Source organism: Chlamydomonas reinhardtii, chromosome 4 (assembly GCF_000002595.2).
Source record: "Chlamydomonas reinhardtii strain CC-503 cw92 mt+ chromosome 4, whole genome shotgun sequence".
NCBI lineage: Eukaryota > Viridiplantae > Chlorophyta > Chlorophyceae > Chlamydomonadales > Chlamydomonadaceae > Chlamydomonas > Chlamydomonas reinhardtii.
In genome coordinates, this window is record NC_057007.1 from 1,758,814 (window position 1) to 1,781,997 (window position 23,184).

Genomic DNA, 23,184 nt, shown 5'->3' on the forward strand with positions numbered 1-23,184 from the left:
GAGTGGAGGCTGGGTCGAGGGGAGATCCAAGAATAGGATCCGCTGATGGCACGAAGTGATACGGTAGTGCTGGAGTTGATTGACACCATTTTGGTGTATTGGTTACAGGGCATGGGGTCTGCACTTTGTTTCCCCCCTACCCCCCGGGAATCCGCCCCAAACCCGGGCCAAAAAAGTCTAGCCCCAGGCATTAGGCCCCGGGAGGAATGTCCAGGAAACGGAAAAATGGCCTGGAGATAGGAGCCCTGAGCCCACTCGCTCCTGACCTGCCCAGTGCCCACCGTCCAACCCGGGGCGTGCCCATACACGCCGCACCGTCCAAAGACCAAACCTTGCCTAATGCTTATACATGACATATGTATGTTATGACTTGTTGTTTTAAGCCCCTGCCCAGCGCCCTCACCGCCCACTCCAGTGCCTCGGCGCCTCCGCGCCACCACCAACAGCCGCCGAACGTCCACGTCAATCCCCACGTCCGCGTCCACGTCCACACCCACGTCCACACCCACGTCCATGTCCACGTCAGTGCCCCCTCACCGCGCCGCTTCCGCAGCCACCGCAGCATCCGCAGCCCGGCATGCCTCACCGCCGCGGCCCAGGCCACCGACCAGGCTGCTGCACCGCCGCCCTCAGCCACCTCCTCCCCTCACGGGCTCCAGGTACGACAATCCGCCGTGGCGGTCATTGAAGATGCCGTGCATGTCACACACGACACCGTACCACTCCCCAAGCCGCCGCAGCACACCGGCGTCGCCGCCGTACAGCGTGTGAAACTTGACACGCTGGCTGGGGGGGAGCAGACCCGGTAGCCGGGGGGCGGCATCCTGCAGCCCAGCCAGCGCCTCAACGCGGCCCGCCCGGGCGGCCCCGGCAGCGTTGCTGTAGGTCAGCCGCACCCCTCGTGCCGCCAGCAGCTGCACGAAGCTGCAGGAAGTCCGGCCGGAGCGACAGCGGGTGGTCCTCAGCGCAGCGGCACTCCCACTCGCACCGCAGCTGCGTCTGTGCCTGCTGCTGTTGCTGCTGCTGCTGCTGCCGCGGCGGCGGCCAAATCACCACCGCCGCCACCTTCTGCGCCACCGCCTCTGGCGCCGCCGCCAGCGGCATCAAGCACCCATTCCAGCTTGTCGCCCCAGTCGTCCTTGGGGCTGGTGGCGGCGGCCGCCACCTGCCCCGGACCCGCCCGCACCGCGCCCCTTGGCGGGCGGCCACCCGCAGCCACCGTCCCGCAGCCAGTGGCACATGCGCAGTGCAAGTGGCCGACCAGCACCCAGCCGGGCAGCCCGTGCACCCCTCGCCGTGCCGGGCAGACGCAGGGCGGCGGCATTGGGGACGCAAAGCGGATTGGGCGGACGACCGAGGCTGCTGGGAGCGGTGCGTTTCTAGCGCCGCAAGGACGGAGGCGCACCCTTCGATGCGGCGGCGCCGTCGGCTGGCTGTGCGGGCTTGCCCTCCTTGCCCTTGCCCTTGGCCTTCTCCTTGGGCTTTGCCTCCTCCTTCCTCTTGGCCTCCTGTTTGCCCTTGTCCTTGCCCGCGGCCGCCTTCTTGGCTGCGGCGTCGTTGGCGGGCTGGGCCTTGTCAGCGCGCGCATTAGCAGCCGGAACGACGCCCTTGGCGCGAGCAAGCTGCGAACCGTCGGAACGCAGGGAGGACCGCGTCACAGGAGGGGCGTATTGCAGGGAACCGCGCGGCCAGCGCTTGTGCAGACCCAAAGAGCAACCCACGCGCCAACCTACCCCATACCTCAACCCCCGCGCCGCCCCTACCCCGTCTGGCAGCACTTTCTTTCAGCCGGTTGGGTAATGAGTTTCCTTCCTCAGCCCTCAGCCCCCACCTCCCACCACATTGCCCCTCGTCCACCCTCGGAGCATGGCTGCTGCTTGCACTCAACCAGCCCCATACCCGCTTTCGCCCTTGCCGGGGCTACCCGCCCGCCCTGCTCCCCCTGCTGCCTTGCCCCAGCGCCCCCCCCCCCCGCCCGCCCATGCTGACCTTCTGCGCCTGCTGCTGCGTTGGTGGGGCTGGCTCGGGCTGCTCCGTCCTGGCGAGCTTCTGCGCCTCACCCGCCAGGAACATCTCGGCGCCGCGCTTGGTGCCAGCCTATGAGTTGGGGCATTGCAGAAGAATTGCAACAATTGTGTAAGGGCTGTGCGCGCAGGGGCAGGCCAGGCCATGCAGGGCGCGGTGGGAGGTACGGATTTCCAGCAGCCGATGGCGAGAAGGCTCCGGGAGCGGGGCGCAGTAAGCAAATCAAGCAGACAGAGGGATGCCGCCCGGCCCTGACCCCTGACCCCTGACCCAGACCCAGAGCCGCAGCTGACGGCGGCAACCAGCCGAGGGCCGCCCCTGTGTCTGGACCCGGCGCACACAAACCTGCAGCTGCGCATACACGCCCTCCACAACGTATGGTGGTGTGTCCGTGGTGTCCGGCAGGTCCTGCCCAGGGGACCACAGCATGTAGCATGTAATGCATCGGCAGCCAGTATTGCAGATGGACGCTTCGCTGGTCATGGATCACTCCTATCACTCGGCCATGCCGAATGCGGCCCGTGGCCAGCATACAGGCGGCTGACTGTAACAAGTGAGTATTGGCATGATGGATCCCCACCCCAAGACTGACCCATTAAAGCCGCGATTGCCTGCTTGTGCCTTCAGCTTCACCGTACACATGACACACCTCGAAGAATGCTTGCTTTGTGCAGGGCACGAATTCCAATGCCTCCTCAATCCCTCGCCAGAATGACTCCCTGTCGTAGCTGATCGGCGCAGCAGTGAAGCGACCGCCCTGTGACAAGCAGGCGTGCATTGTTAGGGAGTAAACATGGCTAAATTCTCCACTCAAACCATGTATCTGAGCCATCTAAGATCAACACCCACAACACATGCGCAACCCTATCCACACCTTGGACAGCACAGCGTGCACCGCGGCCTCGTAAATCGTGCGCTTGAGTGCCCCCGACGTGGAGACTAGAAGGCTGACTAAGCCCTGCAGTTAATTAAACAGCAGGTCTGAGAAGCGCCTTGCAGTACTGCTGCTCCCAAACCTTGTGAACAATACCTAGAAGGCAAGCCCACCCTGACAAGCGGGCATTGCGGACCTACCTGCAGCTCATAGTGCACCGCCTCCTTTACGAACTCCTCCGCAACCCACTTGCTGGCAAAGACAAGGTGCTGCATCTTGAAGTTCTCATCGGCCACAATGTGTAGCAGCATGTGGCTTACATCCGGCCCCGTGCTGATTGAGCCAACTGACATTCGCAACTGTTTGCATGCGCACGGCAAAGGAAAGAGGCTGCTTAGGCTGCTGACAGAATGAAGGATAGGAGAGGGCCCTGAAGCCGCAGCCCATCCATCCATGGGCAAGGGCCAAGGGACAACATGCCAACCAAGCACGTATGCCATTGCAGCCTTGGGCACCACTCACCTGATCAGTGTCGCAGCTGGCCACTGCCTCATGCAGCTCCTCCAGCAGCTTGTCCAAGCCTTTGCTGGGGTTGGCTTTCGGGAGTTGCAGCACAAATCTTGCGACACCGCCATAGTGCTGGTACAGCTCCTTGGCCAGGGTCTCATCCACGGTGCCATACAGCAGCCTGCATTTTGAGCACAGGCGTGCCTCTCAGGCTCAAGGCTACTATGTCCTTCGTTGCCAATGGAGTGGGTTATGAGTGCAAGCGTGTAAGGGGCACACAACATACTTAAGCATGTCACAAATCATAGAGGCTTGCTACTCGACACACCTCCTGCATGCAAGCAGCTCGCCCAGCTCCCAGCACGGCATGTAGAGCAAGCTCGCACTCTGCTTGAGCATCTCCTGTGAGAACACAACCGGCCACAATGCAGGCCGCAATAGTTGAGTTGTTGAGTGTTCACCAGTGGTCCCTTCTCGGGCTTATGGGTCACTCCCCTGAACACCACACCTGGCAAACGGTTGCTTGTCGTCATTGTGTCATGAGCTGTGTTCCGCAGTCAGGCCTGATGTTGATTCAGTAGTAATGGGACTAGTAGGCGCCTTATCCGGCACTGGCCGGATAAAGCCAGTGCCGTGGTATCCCGAGTGATGCAAAATCAGACAACAGGCCTCTAAAGCTAGCCAGCGCCACCACCTTGGCCCGGTCCAAAGCATCTACACTGAACGGCCTCCGTGCCTGCATGTACGGCCGCGCACTGTCCATCATGTAGAGAGCGGCCTCACTCGTTCAGTAGTGTTCACAAGTATGCGCAGAAGTGCTTCCCACACACCCCTGTGCAGGGCAGGCTCCTGCATGTAGAGTGCTCTGATCCTGGGGAAGGCTCCGCTTCATTTGGAGTGTTGTGCGACAAAATGTCTCAAGGTCTTGGGTTTGAGTTCCATCCCCCCCCCTGGATTTCGGTTGGGGTGAAATGCCTACGTATAAGTACCGTAGTGCTATAAAGGTTTGGGCGTTCGAAATTTCGGAAAGGCGCTTCCAAAATGCTGGAATTAATATTATGTTTTTAAGTTTCGGAGGGGCGCCAGAATGTTTGACAATTATGTCCTTAAGTTCGGCGGCCTGCCCCCAGCCATGGACTGAGCCAACGGAAAGGGCCCCCACGCGCTTCGAAACCTTGCCCTTGCCCTGTGTGTTTCTGCATCCGTACCGTACAGCACTATGGTGGTACGATGCGGTACCGGTACTGTAAGCTCTGCAACCCCTGAAACTGACGTGCCAGCCACGCCCGGTAAAGCAGCGCAACTGGATGAGCGGGAGATAAGGTCAGGCACGGCGTGTCAAACACGTCCACCCCTTCTTTGCGCGCGCCTGTGCGCGCGCCACGCTGGCAAAATTGGTGCGATTAATATTTATTTTCGAAGAATTCTATACTAAAAAAACTGTAATTGTTTCGGCGCCCAACTTCGGCACCATCGCCGAACTTTGAACGCCCAAACCTTTATAGCACTACGGTAGTCAGCCGGACGAGTTTAAGACTTTATTGATGAACCCGAATCCAGTTCACTAGGGCGGCCGTGAGCTCTTATAATGTGAGTGATCTGCGGATTATCTGGTGACTGCTTAGTGGAGTGTGTGTACCACAGCGCCCATGGTCAACAAGGAGTTGGTAGGGCCACACGGACCACACGGACTCAAACCCATGTAATAATGTTGTTGTTAATCCCATGCCTGCACCTCTGTGTGTGCATGAGAACTGCAGAGGACTACACACTGTGGGGTACTGGGGAATCAACCCCTTGCTGTGCGTGGTGTGGTGTGGAGGTTCTGGTGTTGCATGTTGCAGTTCATGCTGGAATTCCTGATGTGCTATGCTTAGCCCATTAAACGCCCGTGTGTCTTTCATGGAATTTGCATGCATTTCACTCCCCCTCATTTCATTTGTTTGTTTGCCAAGCACCCTGGCACCCGGGGTAGGTTTTGTGTGCCGGTAGCCCGTCTCTTTGGGGTATGTGCTGGCAGGGGCCTGTGGAGCACTCTTACACACCCCAACACTGGCCATATCTGCATACCTTGTATATCTTACGATCGGGTGGTGTCAGCAGCACAGTGCGCGCCAGGCAGTTGAGCATTGGTGGCACACCATCAGTGATGTACCAGGTGGCGCGGTTCATGAGCACGTCATCAAAGCTCGTACGCTCCCCCTTGAACACCTCGCCTGTCTCGTGTGTGTAGCACCACTGCGGATAGGGTTCAAGGGCAGCAGCAGCACCACCACCATCTAATAAGATCTGCCTCCTAGACCTTAGATAGCCTTTTGCTAGGGTTGCAAAAGACACACACAAGCATAGGTCTCACCGCCATGTTCGGCACCGTCATGTGCTCCCACACAATGAAGGGGGGTGGCTGGGTGCTCTTCAGGAGCCGCGCCAGAATGTAGTAGAAGAACCAGCTTTTTCCGATGCCGGGCGTCCCCGTGACTGCAAGTGTTGTGCAATGGGACAGGTTAAGGCAGGTTGTTGAATTGACTGCAATTGAGTGGTGTGGGCAGGACTGGTGTCTCATGCAGGGGTAGCTCAAGGGTGTGCCAGCCTTCCCACATGGTGCAGGCTAGCCTTGATCTGGAAACACTTACCAGAATACATAGTCCCGTTGTTTCCTACCAACAAATAAAGCCACTGTTCTGCTGACGTGTTGCAACCCTGAAATGCCCCCCCCCCCGCCCCGCCTCCAAATGCGGGGTCACGCTTCCAGGACCGTCTCTAGTACGCAACACTAAATGCACCTATGTTGAAGGGGTCCCAGCCTCCCAGGCCTCCGGCTAGCACGTTGCCATATCCGTGGGGCCCGACACGTCTGTACAGTACATTGTCCTGCATGCAGGGTGTTCTTTGAGGGCTTCTTGTTATCGGGTGGCTAGGTTGTTTATAACGCAAACAACAACAAACTCGTACATATGTATGAGTATGACCCTGTCCGACTCTATCCTGACGGCCCCCTCAAATGTTCAAGCGGTGACTGCCCTCCCCAGGCATTGACACACACAGGCCACCCACCAATGTACAACGTGGGCTCGGGCTTGCACACAAGAGCCTCAAAGAGGTGCGGATAGCATTCTCGGACAAAGAGCGCATCATACTCGGGGTGGAGAACAAAGGAGATGGCCCCGAGCTTCAGCACCTCGCCAGGTCCTGGCAGCACCTGTACGCTACGCAGAGCCTCCATCATGTCTGTCGCGTTGGGGCAGTAGTCGTCACCTCCACCTGGGCTCGGGGTGGAAGCGCATAGACAGATTGGAAATGCCTGAGTTAAAGGTGCACAGCTCCACAGCTATACAGGCAGAGTGTGGCCGAGTGTTGGGGGGGCGTAACAAAGCGCTCTAGCAGGATACGGACAGACCGCATGCACGTTCAACATGGCATGGCAGCCACAGGCATCATGCATGGATGCAGAACAGATACAGTGTGGCTGGTAAGGATAATGTGGCCATTGAGGCTAGGGAGCCAAGTGGCGGAAAGAGGCGGAAAGGCTAGATTGGGTGGGTGGGGTACATTACTCCAGAACCGGGTGGGGTAGCGGGGTGAGGTCAAAGAGTTGGATGTAAACCCGCAAACACTTGTGCCGCGCTTGTGCCACGCTTCTGGGCCACGGGCCAGCCGTGCTTGCGCAAGGGCGACTACTCGCAGAGCGGCTTTACGCTAATTGCAAAACGCCCGGAGACCATCGCGACACCACGCACAGAAAGCGCGGACTGTCCCAGCGCCCAACGCCCAACAACACGCACACGCACTCCCCGGTTGCAGCGAAAAGTCCCTGCACCCTAGAAATGACCCCCCGGGCCTCATTGTTGCTGAAAGCGGTGTCTGAAAGCGGTGTCTGATAGCTGCCTCTCTTTATTTCGCGCGCCGCTCACCCCGCCTTTTAAGAAGCGCATCGAGAAGCTCCACCTGGACATCTTCCGATGCGGCGAGGGTGAACTCGCGCAGATTAGGCGTGGCTTCGGCAAGCACCTTGAAGGCGCTCAGCTTCCACTTTGCGTCCCTTGCGAACTTTTCCGCAAGTTTGTAAATGAGGCTGTGAATACTCGCTAACTGCTTCATGAAGGTTGGAAGAGCTCCCCAGAAACGGTCAGGGCTTGTGTTTCTGTCGGACAACTTCAGCGTTTGGAGAGATCTTCTCTCACTGAATAGAAGATTGTGCCTGAGCTATGCTAAAAACGAGTCCTGAAGCGCGCCCATGTGGCCAAATGACATTGGGCCACGGCCACGGCAATCCTTTCTCTTGTTAGCCAACCTCAAGTCATGAGCCTTCCCGCTGCAAGGTCTCCACCAAACCCCCGCAACTGTCAGGAACGCTGGCTCATGTTCCCCCCACCCAAGCGTGAGCCCGTGACACTGAGGTCACCGGTGGCGGTTGAGGGCCGTTGACACACATAGTGCATACCTTGTCGTCGACTTTGCTTGAGAGTAACCCAGGGGGGGCTACGCACAAAAGTTCCAGACCCCACCCTGCAAAACCTCCCGACCCCCTCCCTGACCGACGACCGACAGTGCCGTGCCGTGCCGTGCCGTGCACCCCCTAAATTCACGTCTTCACCACAGCGATGTAGTCAACAAGTTGTGAACATCTTGTGACTGTTCAGTTGCACCCGTGTAAAGCACGCCCACGAGATTTACCTATGCATGGGACATACACATGCGTTCTTATCTGGCGCACAAGCACCGGTCCGCGACTTGCGGCACGTTCTGGTCAGGCGAGACGTGTCGCACCTCAACATTCCAACCCAACATGCACGGGCCATGGCCCCGGTTTAGTAGCGGAGCGCAGGGTCGCGCTCGCTGCTTTGCGAGTTTCCTTCTGTCAGTACTGACTACCGTCGTCCCTGACTTTGCGGTCTGCGTGGTCACACGGCGGTTCGGGCTCGCCCTCCCAACCCCGCACGAGATCGCAGTTCCCTGCTTGCGGGTACCCTCTCAGGAGCCGCCTCCAGAACTTGTAACATGACGCAATGCATGGAAACTGCGGCCTACGTTCGTTGCTACTCCACACTTGCCAACTCGAGGCTGACAAGAGAGGTTGCCTCCATGAGCTCCACGGGACCATTACAGTATGACTTTCGCTTGGCGTGCGTCTATGCTTGACACGCGAAACGTGTACGCACCAAGCCCACCCGGACTCTCACTGGTCTTCTCATGCAACCTTACGAGTCAGCTGCACCCCGAACTTCAGTCACGGCCTTTCAAACATCAACCATTGAATCAAATACCCCTGTGCAGCACTGCTGTAAGCCACGGCCAGCAATCAGTGAGCCCTACCCACGTGCACCACCCACATGAGCAGCCTTCCGTTGTGCAGGTCAAGCCAAGGCCCCTGCACAGCGTGTGGCAAACTCGTGCCTGTGGTCCAACGCGCAACACCACAACACCCATCCTCCACCAGCTTGGTGTACAAGTGAGTGCCTACAATCAATGCATCGGACAAGGGCACCCCTGGCATCGGATCTTGCCCTCGCCTGTAGCACCACAACCCACCCACTCGGTCCTTAGGGCGCGCGGTGCAGCCTTATCCCGAACTTCAGCCGCGACATTCCCAATCCAACCCGCGCTTCCTCACACTCCGGTTGTGTTTGTCTCGCACTCGCATTCGATTCGCCCGCCACTCATCCGTACATTCGGGCTCCCTTTTCTGCCTTGCCGCGCCCTGTTTTCGCCCCTGCTTGTCATACTGTCGCCCGGCCATTGCTTTGCTGCATACTGTTGCATTTCTCTATGTTGCATTTGGTGCTCATCCGTGGACGCTGGTCATCTTCCTGCAGGTGCGGTGCGGCTCTGCATCGCGAGCGAGTGTGGCGTTGTGGTGTGTCTGTGTGGTGCTATCGCCTGGCCGGGCGCCCGGAGCGTGAGGAATGCGCATCAGCAAACTTCCAGCCAGCAGCCAGCAACTTGTCGGTACAGTAACTCCGGCGTTCGACCAGCCATGCACTCCTGCTCTGCCGCTGCAAACTGTTTGCTGTCTGCTTGGGGTACGGGCGTCAGCTGCACCCTATGGGACCTCGCCAACCTGCCTGAACCCTGTCCCATCACACACCCACCCACTCAAGCATTCATCTGTCAGCCAGCGATGGCCAGGTCAAAACCGCTCCACCGACTTGACTGTTTGGATCAGATTCAGTTACCTACCGTGACGGACTAACCCCACCACACCACCTACTCCCCCTGTAGAGTACCTCTACATACATCTGTACAACCACTCACAGGCCCAGTAAACACCCTTCCTACCATGTCAAATTCGCACAGCCACAGGCGCAGGTACCCTTACGTGTTTACCGTGTCATTACCCTGCGTACAGCGTTACAGACCCTCATGACCATCCTAGCAATAGCACATCCACAGCGTCACAGGTACAGTGATACCAGCCACACACTGCTCACTTTCCCGGCTTACGTGCCTTTGTATAGTGAGTCACAGGCCCGTTGAATATAGCCTGAACACCGTGTCGACTTCAGCACAGGTGCAGTGTCAGGGACTCCATACGTGATTACCGTGGCATTTGTTTCCATACAGTTATACATACGCGCTGGGGCCCCGGCCACAGGCCATGCATCAACTTGCGGGCCAGGACACGGGCAGCAATGGAAACATTTTGGGCTTCTATTGTGTGATAATCACACCGCGATCACTTTCAGCTGAATTTATGTATGACGCAATAGCAGCAGTACCGTATTCAGCGCCATGCAGAAACCAGCCGGCGACATTGCCACGCTGTTCCCCTCACGCCACCGCCTGAGCGGTGTCTGACCGCTGCGTGTGCCCCTGTTCTCGAAGCCCATTTTGGGGCGCTCTTGGCGCCCGTGCGGGAAGCCCATACGGTACCCACACGCCCTCGACGGGACAACAGATGTTGTTTAGTCATATATGCTTACAGCCATGCACGCCTTGACACACGCAGAATGGCAAAATATTGGATTGTGCTACGGCACGCAGACCCCAAACCCTCTTCAAGATCTTGCAATTGAGCCCATCTTACAAGTCACTGCCGCCACCTTGCCGTGCAGCAATGCACGCCTATGCACGCCGCACCACACACAAGGACGCTTGTTCTCTCCACCCCAACAAGAACACAAGCGACGCTCACAGCTGCGGACCCGGCACTGAGTGCCGCTGTAGCAGCACACAGCCGCGCAACAATGGCAATCCTGTTGCCTTGATACCCAACAGTGCAGCATTGGCTGCACGGAACACATCCAGCAATCATTGGTTCACTACATAGACATAGAACGACAATGCTAGTATTGCATACGAAATGTCAGGAGACTTCTCACTACATGTGCCCACACAGCTACCAAGCTATTGACACAAGCTTTCTCGCTATTGTGCAGCCCACAATCACACCCACAGTCCGGGCCCAGTCTCTCTTTACACCACCGACCTCCCACTAGACATCGTCTCACGCCCAGCATCTGGCCGCTTCCATTCTCCTGCACTAGCAGCGCTTTACACCCGCTGCCGCTTAGCACGGCCCTGCTGCTGTACCCGCTGCCGTGTATCACAATCAACTTGAGCGCCAGGTCCGACCGCTGCTCATGAGCCTCTGGATGCTAGCCCCCCCTCGCGAAACACCAGTTCGTGGTGCTCCATGTACCAGGCACCCCGCGCACCGCCAACAGGCGCTGCAGGAAGTCCGGCCGGCGCAACAGCAGGTGGTCCTTGGTGGGGCGGCAATCCCACTCGCACCGCAGCTGTGTCTTTGCCTGCTGCTGTTGCTGCTGCTGCTGCTTCTGCGGCGGCCAAATCACCACCGCCGCCATACATCTCCTGCGCCACCACCTCTGGCGCCGCCGCCAGCGGCATCAAGCACTCATTCCAGCTTGTCCCCCCAGTCGTCCGTGGGGCTGGTGGCGGCGGCCGCCAGCCGCCTGTTCAGGCTCCCTGGGTCGCGCCGCCCCCGCCCCACGCCCGCCGCCGCCGCCACCCACGCCCGCAGCCCGCCGGCGCTGTCAACCCCCCCCCCCCAATGGCCGCCGGCGCCGCGCCCTCGTCCTCGTTCCACCCACCCCCGTGCCAGCGACACGAAACCACCGCGTACAGTATGTCTGCAGCAGCCTCAAGTCGCAGCCGTACTCAACCTCGCACAGCAGCCTGAGAGCACTGCTGGGGCGCCGGCACGCGCGCCACGGCCAGAGGCCGCCCAGCAGCAGCTCCGCACGCACCCGCCGCGCGCCGCAGCGCGCGCCTGCGCCGCCACCGACGCCTCACCCTAAGCCTGGCGGCGCTCCCGCTGCGCCCACCAGATGACGTCGCCGTGCCCGCCGGTGACCCCCGCCCCTCCCTCACTCGTTGCCCTTCCTCCGTGCGGCCGCTGCCGCCGGCGGGCCCTTGAGGGTGACGCCGGCCGGCGTCACAGCGAACAGGTTCGGGTGCGACTGCGACCGGGCGTGGGCAGGAGCGGTTGAGCGGAGGCACAGCAAGGCGTGAGAAGGGGCGGAGACAACTGGCGGAGGGCCCCGCGGCATGGAACGCGCCCGACACTCAACCCCTGGTCACCCGACCCTGCCTCCAGCGCAAGTTTTGGCCTGCTTGCCCATACCGCCACAACCCTACACCCCAAAACGGCTTGTCAGGTCCTTCCTGCAAACCCTGCCCTCCTCCCCTCCCCTCGCCTCGTCTTCCCGTCCCCACCTCGAGGTACGCCTTGAGCTTGCCACCAACCGCCGACGGCCGCTTGACACCGCTGCCCAGCACGCTTAGCTGCACGGGGCCCTTCCGCCTGCGGATCATTGCCACGAGGGCTTCCCGGTACTCGGGCTCGGTCGTGGGGGTGGCGACGCCTGCAGCCGGAGGGGCCAAGATGCAGCAGGCAAGGCATGTGGTCGATCATGGGAGGCGTGTGTGTAAGCAAGAGAGAGCTTGCGCCGGCCACGGTCCCCGGCAGTGAGCTGGTTGGGGGCTGAGAGGACAGACGCAGGGCGGCGGCGTGGGGGACGCAAAGCGGATTGGGCGGACGACTGAGGCTGCTGGGAGCGGTGCGTTTCTAGCGCCGCAAGGACGGAGGCGCACCCTTTGACGCGGCGGCGCCGTCGGCTGGCTGTGCGGGCTTGCCCTCCTTGCCCTTGCCCTTGGGCTTCTCCTTGGGCTGCGCCTCCTCCTTCCCCTTAGCCTCCTGTTTGCCCTTGTCCTTGCCCGCGGCCGCCTTCTTGGCCGCGGCGTCGTCGGCGGGCTGGGCCTTGTCAGCGCGCGCATCAGCACCCGGAACGATGCCCTTGGCGCGAGCAAGCTGCGAACCGTCGGAACGCGGGAAGGACCGCGTCACAGGAGGGGCGCATTGCAGGGAACAGCGCGGCCGGCGCTTGTTCAGACCCCAAAGATGGGTTGCCCCATCCTACCCCACACCTCAAACCCCGCGCCGCCCTTCCCCACCCCCACCCCATCTGGCAGCACCTTGTTTCAGCCGGTTGGGTAATGGGTTTTCTTCCTCTCCCCCACCTCCCACCACGTGGCCCCTCGTCTGCCCTCGGAGCCTGGCTGCTGCTTGCGCTCACTCAGCCCCATACCCCCTTTCGCCGCCGCCGGGGTTCGCATGCCCCCCCCCAGCCAGGAGCCTTCAGCCTCTGGTATTGCCCATGAAAGGCGCAACCCCCCCCCCACCGCCCATCAATCTGCGATCTAGCCGCCTGCCCACCCCCCACCCGCCCGGACCTCCCCCCTGCTGCCTTGTCCCAGCGGCCCCTTCACCGCCCACCCGTTCTGACCTTCTGCGCCTGCTGCTGCGTGGGCGCGGCCGACTCGGGCGGCTCCGTCCTGGCGAGCTTGTGCGCCTCACCCGCCAGGAACGTCTGGGCGCCGCGCTTGGTGCCCCCCTGTGAGGTGGGGCATTGCAAAAGGATTGCGAATTGCGTAAGGGCCGTGCGCGCAGGCCAGGCCATGCAGGGCGCGGTGGTTGATAGTCCGGCAGCCGATGGCGAGGAGGCTCTGGGAGCGGGGCGCAGTAAGCCAATTGAGTCAGCGGGGGATGCCGCGCGGGCCTGACCCCTGACCCCAGACCGGAGCCGCAGCTGACGGCCGCCGCCAGCCGAGGGGCCGCCCACGTGTCTGGACCCGGCGCACACAAACCTGCAGCTGTGCATACACGCCCTCCACAACGGATGGTGGCTTGTCCCTGGTGGTGTCCGGCAGGTACTGCCCAGAGGAACACAGCATGTAGTATGCAATGCATCGGCAGTCAGTATTGCAGGTGGACGTTCCGCCGGTCATGCATCACTCCTATCACTCGGCCATGCCGAATGTGGCCCCTGCCGGCCCTTGCCATCATGCATGCCCCTGACTATAGCGAGGGGGTATTGCCATGCTGGAACCCCACTTCAAGCTGATCCATTGAAGCCGCGGTTGCCTGCTTGTGCCTTCAGCTGCACCGTACACACGACACACCTTGAAGAGCTCCTGCTTTATGTGGGGCATGAGTTCCAGTGCCTCCTCGACCCCTCGCCAGAATGACTCCCTGCCGTAGCTGATCGGCGCAGCAGTGAAGCGACCGCCCTGTGACAAGCAGGTGCGCAGTGTTAGGTAGTAAACATGGCGAAATCCTCCACTCAAACCATGCCTCTGAGCCGCCTGAAATCCACACACTGGGCCCAACACATGTGCAACCCTGTCCACACCTTGGACAGCACGGCGTGCGCCGCGGCCTCGTAAAGCGTGCGGTTGAGCGCCCCCGACGTGGAGAGCAGAAGGCTGATTAAGCCCTGCAATTAATTAAGCAGCAGGTCTGAGAAGCGCCTTGCAGTACTGCTGCTCCCAAACCTTGTCAAAACACATTTAGCAGGCGAGCCCTAACAAGTAAGCGGGCATTGCGGACCTACCTGCAGCTCATAGTGCACCGCCTTCTTTACGAACTCCTCTGCAACCCACTTGCTGGCAAAGACAAGGTGCTGCATCTTGAAGTTCTCGTCGGCCACAATGTGTAGCAGCATGTGGCTTACATCCGGCCCCGTGCTGATTGAGCCAACTGACATTCGCAACTGTTTGCATGCGCACGGCAAAGGAAAGAGGTTGCTCAGGCTGCTGACAGAATTAAGGATAGGAGAGGGCCCTGACGCCGCAGCCCATCTATGGGCAAGGGCCAAGGGACAACACGCCCACCAAGCATGTATGCCAGTGCAGCCTTGGGCACTACTGACCTGTTTGGTGTCGCAGCTGGCCACTGCCTCATGCAGATCCTCCAGCAGCTCGTCCAAGCCTTTGCTGGGGTTGGCTTCCGGGAAACACAACACAAATCTTGGGACACCGCCATAGTGCTGGTACAGCTCCTTGGCCAGGGTCTCATCCACGGTGCCATACAGCAGCCTGCATTTTGAGCACAGGCGTGCCTCTCAGGCTCAAGGCCACTACCGTATGTTCTTCCTTGCCAATGGAGTGGGTTATGAGTGCAAGCGTGTAAGGGGCACGCAACATGCTTGTGCATGTCACAAATTGGAGAGGCTTGCAACTCGACACACCTCCTGCACGCGAGCAGCTCGCCCAGCTCCCAGCACGGCATGTAAAGCTTGTCCGCGCCCTTCTTGATCATCTCCTGCGAGAACACAACCGGCCACAATGCGGAACGCAGTAGTTGACTTGTTGAGTGTTCACCAGTGGTCCCTTCGCGGGCTCATGGGTCACTCCCCTGAACACCACACCTGGCAAACAGTTGCTGGCAATCATTGTTTCATGAGCTGTGTTCGGCAGTCAGCTGACCTGCAGGCCTGATGTTAATTCAGTAATAATGGGACTAGTAGGCGCCTTATCCCGCCAGTGCCGCGGTATCCCAAGTGATGCAAAATCAGATAACAGGCCTCTAAAGCTAGCCAGCGCCACCACCTTGGCCCGGTCCAAAACATCTACACTGAACGGCATCCGTGCCCGCATGTATGGCCGTGCACTGTCCATCATGTAGAGAGCGGCCTCACTCATTCAGTAGTGTTCACAAGTATAAAAGGAGTTGGTAGGGCCACACGGACTCACACCCATGTAATAATGTTGTTGTTGATCCCATGCCTGCACCTCTCTGTGTGCAAGAGAACTGGAGAGGACTCACACACTGTGGGGTATTGGGGAAGCAACCCCTTGCTGTGCGTGGTGTGGATGGTGTGGAGGTTCTGGTGTTGCATTAGTTGCATGTTGCAGTCCGTGCTGGAATTCCTGATGTGCTATGCTTAGCCCATTAAATGCCCACGCATTTTTGATGCAATTTGGATGCATTACACTCCCCCTCATTTCATTTGTTTGTTTGCCAAGCACCCTGGCACCCTGGGTAGTTTTTGTGTGCAGGTAGCCTGTATGGACTCGTCTCTTTGGAGTGCTGGCAGCGGCCTGTGGAACATTCTTATACACACCAACACTGGCCATATATATCCGCTTACCTTCAATGTCTGACGCTCGGGCGGTGTCAGCAGCACAGTGCGCGCCAGGCAGTTGATGAGCCGCGGTTGTACACCATCGGTGATGTACCAGGTGGCGCGGTTCATGAGCACATCATCAAAGCTTGAACGCTCCCCCTTGAACACCTCGCCTGTCTCGTGTGTGTAGCACCACTGCGGATAGGGTTCAAGGGCAGCAGCACCACCACCACCATCCAATAAGATCTGCCTCCTAGACCTTAGATAGCCTTTTGCTAGGGTTGCAAAAGACACGCACAAGCATAAGTCTCACCGCCATGTTTGGCTCCATCATGTGCTCCCACACAATGAAGGGGGGTGGCCGGGCGCTCTTCAGGAGCCGCGCCAGAATGTAGTAGAAGAAATAGGTTTTTCCAATGCCGGGCGTCCCTGTGACTGCAAGTGTTGTGCAATGGGACAGGTTAAGGCAGGTTGGTAAATTGACTGCAATTGAGTGGTGTGGGCCTGACTGATGTCTCATGCAGGGTGGCTGAAGGGCGTGCCGGCCTTCCCAGATGGTGTAGGCTAGCCTTAAACAGTTACCAGAATATGTAGTGCGGTTGTTCCGTACTACTAAAGCCGCTGTTCTGCTTACGTGTTGCAACCCTGAAATGCCCCACCTCTGAACATGGGGTCAAACTTTCGGGACCATCTCTTAAACGCAACACCAGGTGCACGTATGTTGAAGGGGTCCCAGGCCTTCTGCTAGCACAGTGCCACACCCATGGCGCCTGACCCATAAATACATGGTGTGCATGCCATAGGGTGTTCTTTGAGGGCTTCTTGTTATTGGGTGGGTTTGTTTATACCACAAACAACAATGAACACGTATGTATGTACGACTATGACCCTGTCCAACTCTATCCTGATGGTCCCCTCGAATGTTCAAGTAGTATGAAAGCAGTGACTGCCCTCCCCAGGCATTGACACACACACAGGCCACCTACCAATGTACAACCTGGGCCGGGGCTTGCACACAAGAGCATCAAAGAGCCGCGGATAGCATTCTCGGACAAAGATTGCATCATGCTCGGGGTGGAGAAGGAAGGAGGTGGCCCCCAGCTTCAGCAACTCGCCAGGCCCCGGCACCACCTGTATGCTGCGCAGAGCCTCCATCATGTCTGTTGCGTAGGGGCAGTAGCAATTGCCCCCACCTGGACTCGGGGTGAAAGGGAAGGGACAAGGGCACAGACAAATTGGAAATGCCCGAACCAGAGGTGTATAGGTCCACAGCTGCATGGCTGCCACAGGTATGTTGCGCGTCGGGCTGCAGGTGACTGTGAGTGTAAGGCCAGTCGGCCATGCTGTTTTGGGGGAGGCGATGGAGCTCAGCCCGAGCTTGCATCCTGCGCATCCACTACCTCAGTTAAAGCTGGCAGCCGCCCCCAACTCCAGACAGCGTCCCCGCGTCCAGCGGCCTCGGCGCCTCGAGGCAACCACTCAGCTAGGGCGTGTCACAACCGGCCGCGAGTCTAGAGCCAACCGCCGCGGGTTGCTAGGGCTAATCCACAGCCGCGAGCAGCGCCGGGACCACAACGATATACACCCGGGCAGGTCCTCGGTCCGCAAAGCAACCTTCCGGCAGGCATCTCACCGTGCGCGTGGATAATTTGGTCCGCCCTCGCGGGTTTCAGGGCCGGAAGTCCAGCGTAGGTCGCACTTTTCAGCTTCTCTAGCGTAGTGTAGCCACTTTTCTCTAGCCGGTGCAGGTCCTTCTCGGTGAACTGCCCAGCATTCCTAGGCCCGAGCAGCCTCTCCAAGGCCCAACGCAGGCTGAAAATATCCCCGGTACTCGTTGCTCTTTCTATTATCGTTGTGAGCGGTAAGTATACGGTAATGAAGGAAGAAGGCGCCGAAATGAGCTTCTGAGGTGCGTATTACTTATTGTTATCGCGCGGGGCTGGACAAACAAATATAATTAGTGAAAGAGCCACCTCGACTGAGGGCCACGACAACATCGCACGCTCATCGCGCACCGTCACACTGCCGTTGAAGACGGCTCTACTGATTTAAAAAACTTGCGCCAGTACTGTACTGCTCCCATAGCCCATCAAGCAACATATCAATTTTATAATGCAAGAATGCTAAAAAGAGAGTGAACGGCTGATGACTGGGCCGGTTCTCGCACTAACTCGGTGTGGCTTGCGTGCGTGATGGCTCCTTATGTGCTGACAGTATCACTACCGGTAGATAACTACTTGGGCATAGCCAGCAGGCCGACCATAGGGGGCGAATGTAGCGAAACTCTTGTGGCCAGCGACCGAAGCCTTCGACCCCTGACTGGTGGAGACGGTCACCGCGGACTGGGACTTGAGGCTCCCATTCAGCTATGGAATACTGCTGGTGTTCAGCGGTCGACTTACAAGCCGCTCCATGGTGGGTTTAACAGCGGGCGCAACGCCTCTTCTACAGGATTACAGTATACCCGGCTCAAAAAGGCTGTGGTCAGGGCCAGGGCTGGATGAGGCAATGGGCCCGCCCGACTGCGTGTATCCACGAGCGTCCGCTCCCCGCTCCGGCTCCTGCGATTCCGCCCCACCCCCAGCATTCGACAGCTCCTGTCAACGACACATGTCCTGGAACTTCCTTGCGCCCCCCCCCCAAACCCCCACCCCCGCGCCGCTAGTTTAGCGTGGTTTGATTTAGTTTGCGCTGGTATATACAAACACATACCCCAAACGCACTCATCACCCCCTCGATGTGCTTCTCTCCTCCACCTTTAACCGCTTCGGGCCTGCGCTTGTTTGGCATATCCATGGCATTCCCATGGGCATGTTCGCCGCCCCCTTCATCGCCAAACTCTTCCTTGGCTGGTACAAGTTCGAGCTCCTTCGCCAGCCCCGTATTGGCACCCTCAGCCCCACCCAATTGTCGCCTCTGCCAGTGCTTCGCTGATTTGGTTTGGTTTGATTTAGTTTGGGCTGGTACTTACAACACACACACACACACACACACACACACACACACACACACACACACACACACACACACACACACACACACACTCACAGGATTTGCGGACCCGGTGTGGGACCGCTATTCCGCCTCTCTCTTCGTCATCTGTGGTTTCGCCGTGTGCCGGTAAGCGCGAACATCCCAGCACCCCCTCCCCCCGCTCCGTTGTCAAGCATCGGCCACGCTCTCCTCCTCGCTCCATTGCATGGGGTTCAATTTAGTTTGGACTGGTATCTACAACCACCACCACCACCCGCCTCTCCCCCCTCGCCTCGTCCCCCACCTCCTCCAATCGCTGTGCGTTCAACTGCCCATGCATATCCATTCAATCCGCATGCATGCTCAACTTCGTACGTCCGCCGCCGCTGCCGCCGCTGCCGCGGCCACCGCAGGGTGGTGGGCGACGTTGTGTCGGTGGTGGCAGGTCGGACCGACCAGCGCGGCAGCGACGACGGCGCGGCCGAGGCGCGATTCTCCTGCGCCTCCTGGCTGGTATCGGCGGGCGCGGGTGTGTTGTACTGCAGCGACGGGAAACGGATCCGGCAAATCCAGCTGCCAGAGAGCGTTGCCACACCCGCCAGGCGGGGGCTGTCGTTGGCTGCGGACTCGGCGGCCGCGCCGGCGGCCGTGTCGGCGGCTGTGTCGGCGGCCGTGTCGCGGGCGGCGGCGGCGGGCGTGTGTCAGGATGCAGATGAAGGCAGGGCGACAGGCGGCGGTGGAGGAGGAGGAGGGACAGGAGGAGGCGCGGGGTCGACGGGGGCGGAGGGAGAGGGGGCGTGGGTGGCCACCCTGCCCCTGGAGACCCCCTCGCCAATCTGCGGCCTCGTGTTCGTGCCGAGTGGCGGTGGCGGCAGCGGCAACAGCAACGCCAGCAGCAGCGGCGACGGCGGCGGAGGCGGCGGAGGCGGTGGAGGCGGAGGCAGGGGGCAGCAGCGCAGCTGGGGTCACGGCGGCAAGGGCGGTGGCGGCGGCAGCGGTCCCTGCAGCAGCGAAAGCAATGGCAGCAGCGGCGGTTCCGATGCTCAAAGCGGCGGCAGTCTCATTTGGGCGACAAGCACGGCCCTTTATGTGCTGCCGCTGGCGAGTGCGACTGCCGTTCCGCGGCCGGCGGCGTCAACGGCGCTGCGGCCGCGGGGTGAGCCGTCAGGCAGCCAGCCGGGGTCTCGAGACGCCTCGCCGCCGCCGGTGGGCTGCCGGGCGGCAGCGGCTCCTACCACTGCCGCCGCCGCCGCCGCCGCCAATCCCGCGGCAGCCGCCGCCGCCGCCGGTGTTGTGGGACCCGTGGGTCGTGGCGGGGCGCCTGCGGCTCCCGTGACCGCTGCGGCGGTGGCAGTGGCTTCTGCGGCCTCCGTTGCGGCGGCGGCGCATGCGGCGGCGGTAGCGGCGGGGCCCGTACTGCAGCCGCAGCCGCTGGCAGGGCGGGAGGGGCGGCCGGGGTGTGTGGATGGGCGGGGGCTCAAGGCACGGTTTCGTGACATCGGCGGTCTGACCATGGATGTCTCGGGTGCCATCCTGCTGGTGGACCGGGAGGATGAGCAGGTGGGGCAGGGGGCTGGGGTTTTTTGGGGGCGGTTAGGGATTCTGGGGGTTTGGGGGTTGGGGGTTTTGGGGGGTTTGGGGGTTAGGAGTTAAGGGGTTGGGTTGGGTTGGGCATGAAGTGTGGCCAAGGTGCAGTCTGCCTTGCAGGGGGTAGGGGGGTGCTAGGAGAGGGGGCACTGAGGCCAGCATGGACAGGTCACCTGGCACGGGCAGCGCACGATGTAATGCCGCCGTGCGCGTGTGCCGCTCCATGCGGCACGCCGAGCCCCGCCACCTCAGCTGCCCCACGCCCCCATGCACACACACACACACACACACACATACACTGTCTTTGTGCTTTGTTTTCCTTGTGCTTTTTTACACACATGCACATGCACATACACACACATACACATACACACACACACAGACACACACACACACACACACACACACGCACACACACGCACACACACACACACACACACACAGGGCACCGCCTCGTGCGTGCGGCGCGTGGCGCGCGACGGCACCGTCACCACCCTTGTGGCGGGTCTGGAGGGGCGGCTGGCGCGGCCCGCCATCCTGCCCAACGGCTACCTGGCCCTGGGCTCCCACTACGGCGATACGCTGCTCCTGCTGGATATGGGCCTCACGCCCGTGCCGCTGCACGGCGGGTTTGGCGGCGGGCTGGGCTGGGGAAGCGGCGGCGGCGGCTCGTGCGGCGGCGGTGGCGGCGGAATGGGCATGATGGGGGCGATGGGGATGGGGAGGACGGGGAGTGAGGGCTGGCTGACGGCGGCGGCAGTGGAGCTGTCGCGGCCGCCGCGCACGCTCTTCGGTGACCTGGGCGCGCTGCTGGACGCGCAGCCCGATGACACGTCGGACCTGGTCATTCGCGTGGGCGAGCGGCGCTTCCATTGCCACCGACTCATCCTGTCCACACGCTGCGACTACTTCAAGCAGCGCCTGGCGGCGGGCGGCGGCTTTGCGGACGCGCGCGCGGCGGAGCTGGAGCTGCCGGACGCGGACGCCGACGCCTTCGCGCTGCTGCTGCGCTGGCTGTACACGGGCGGCGCGGCCATTCCGCCCGCGCTGGCGCTGGCGGTGGCGGAGCTGGCGGACCGGCTGCTGCTGCCGGAGCTGTGTTTGGCGGCGCAGGGGCGGCTGATGTCGGGGGTACAGCCCAGCACCATTGCGACGGCACTGCTGTGGGCGGACGCGCGCGCGCCGGCGTCCGTGCGGCTGCGGGTGGAGCTCAAGGCATGGTGAGGCGGAGCCCGAGGCGGCGGTGTCGCGCGTGCGCGCGTGTGTGGGGGGGAGTGATTTGGGGGGGGGCCATTTGTGTGGGGTGGGTGGGTGGGTGTCTATGGCTGGGTGGGTGTGGGTGGGTGGGTGTAAACAAGCACAAGCGGGGAAGAATGCGTACTTTGGGCTGAGGTGCTCGTTGAGGGTTCACGTGGCGTGTCAACGGAGCAGGCATGGGCTGTATGTGCGGGTGGGGGGGTAGGAAATGGCGGGGTGTGGATACCAGCCCAAACTAACCCGAACCCAATGCAATTGAGCGAGGAGGAGAGCGGCGGGGGGGGGGGTCCGATCCCATCCCAAACTAAACCGAGGGGGGTTATGTGCCCGAGCCCAATGAAGTACGGTACGTCCCAACAAATCAAGGAACTGTGTGGTGGGAAATGAAACGCACGTGTCTTGCGTGTGGCTCTGCGTGTTTCTTTGCAGGTACGTGGCGCACTACACCGAGGTGCGGCGTGTGGCGCCCGAGGGCATCATGCGAATCATGATGGCCAGCCCCGCCCTGGCTCTGGAGCTCATGGACGCAACACACGAGGCGGCGCGGCAGCAGCACAAGTAGGGGAGGGTTACATTCATGATTATTAAGAAGTGAAGGGGGGGTGGACACATGGAGGTATGGATGGATGGTGGGAACGGCTTGGCCCGCAGCGCCACACAGTGATGCGTGGCTGTGGCAGGGCCGGCGCCGGGGCCGGGGCGGGGGCCATGTTTTCTTCGACGTCCAAGGCATCCGAGCTTTGCAACATTGTGGCAAAGTAGGGATTAGGATTTTTATGGCTAGCACTGTGGACAGAGGGCTGGCGTACGGTACGCACAAGTACCTGCACATGTTGAAATTGGTGGCTGCCGATTGGCATGCTTGCATGTGCGGGGGTGGCAGTGACTGTAACCGCCCGCCGCGAAATAACGTTTAGCTGCTCGGGCATTGGCGACGGCATGCTGCGACTCGGGTTGTGAGGACGGTAGGCCTTCGTGGCTGGTTGGGTCGTAGCATCGTACCGTCCCGGGAGTGCGCCACCCAGGGTCTTGCGGGCCACGTGGGGGTGTGGGAACCATTAACAGATAGGCTGAAGGGCCGCCCTTGGACGGCTGTCGCCAGGGCTCGTTGAGCTGTGTGCTGGGGCAGGTCAATGACGGCGGCGTCGGCGGCGGTGTGGGCGCCAGTGAAAACGGTATTGCAAGATGGAGCACTTGCGCATCGGTTTTGCACGTATGCATGTATGTATGGGTATTGATCATGCTTGAGTTGTTGCCTTGCTGATCGATTGGTAGCTGCAGGGTGCTGGGAGCGTTGTTGGGTTGGATGAGCGCGGACTGGCGGACTGGCACCATTTCCGTTCCTGGGTGGCTCTTTGACGGCGTTGGTGGTACGGTATGGAGGTGTCGAGGTGGTGTTGGCAAGGTGGGCCGTTCGGGCGCAAGGGCAAGGGCACCGTATGGCTTACAAGCGGCCATAAAACACCCAAGGTGTCATCCTGAGGTGTCATCCTGAGGCAGTGAGATCCCTCCACGACGGTCCTCCTGGAAACTGTATTGGATTCTGGAAATCAGCTGCACCCTGCGGGACTTTACCAACCTGCCTTGCCACTG

General features: G+C 60.6%; 3 protein-coding genes across 4 annotated transcripts; 1 reads left to right on the forward strand and 2 right to left on the reverse strand.

The window, feature by feature from the left end:
* Positions 1-88: 88 nt before the first annotated feature.
* Positions 89-7,576, reverse strand: CHLRE_04g212200v5 (uncharacterized protein). Of its 2 annotated transcripts, none has more exons than XM_043061611.1 (12): positions 7,352-7,576; positions 6,461-6,667; positions 5,763-5,884; positions 5,477-5,644; positions 3,735-3,808; positions 3,422-3,587; positions 3,100-3,258; positions 2,900-2,983; positions 2,675-2,782; positions 2,371-2,433; positions 1,990-2,097; positions 89-1,622 (listed from the first exon to the last, which is right to left on the reverse strand). In XM_043061611.1, exons 2-12 carry the CDS (start codon positions 6,630-6,632, stop codon positions 1,380-1,382), a joined length of 1,467 nt encoding a protein of 488 aa, XP_042925164.1. In that variant the 5' UTR covers positions 6,633-6,667; positions 7,352-7,576; the 3' UTR covers positions 89-1,379. The 2 variants fall into 2 exon arrangements, with proteins under 2 accessions (XP_042925164.1, XP_042925165.1); XM_043061610.1 differs by having other exon boundaries at positions 7,318-7,576.
* Positions 7,577-9,500: 1,924 nt separating this feature from the next.
* Positions 9,501-17,696, reverse strand: CHLRE_04g212150v5 (uncharacterized protein). The gene is made up of 14 exons (XM_043061609.1): positions 17,408-17,696; positions 16,761-16,967; positions 16,088-16,209; positions 15,799-15,969; positions 14,896-14,969; positions 14,578-14,743; positions 14,260-14,418; positions 14,059-14,142; positions 13,829-13,936; positions 13,514-13,579; positions 13,153-13,260; positions 12,461-12,677; positions 12,083-12,231; positions 9,501-11,826 (listed from the first exon to the last, which is right to left on the reverse strand). Exons 2-14 carry the CDS (start codon positions 16,927-16,929, stop codon positions 11,734-11,736), a joined length of 1,686 nt encoding a protein of 561 aa, XP_042925166.1. The 5' UTR covers positions 16,930-16,967; positions 17,408-17,696; the 3' UTR covers positions 9,501-11,733.
* A 170-nt stretch (positions 17,697-17,866) lies between these two features.
* On the forward strand, positions 17,867-23,178 carry CHLRE_04g212100v5 (uncharacterized protein). The gene is made up of 5 exons (XM_043061608.1): positions 17,867-18,189; positions 18,825-18,894; positions 19,161-20,307; positions 20,779-21,554; positions 22,021-23,178. Exons 1-5 carry the CDS (start codon positions 17,967-17,969, stop codon positions 22,151-22,153), a joined length of 2,349 nt encoding a protein of 782 aa, XP_042925167.1. The 5' UTR covers positions 17,867-17,966; the 3' UTR covers positions 22,154-23,178.
* The last annotated feature ends 6 nt before the right edge of the window (positions 23,179-23,184 follow it).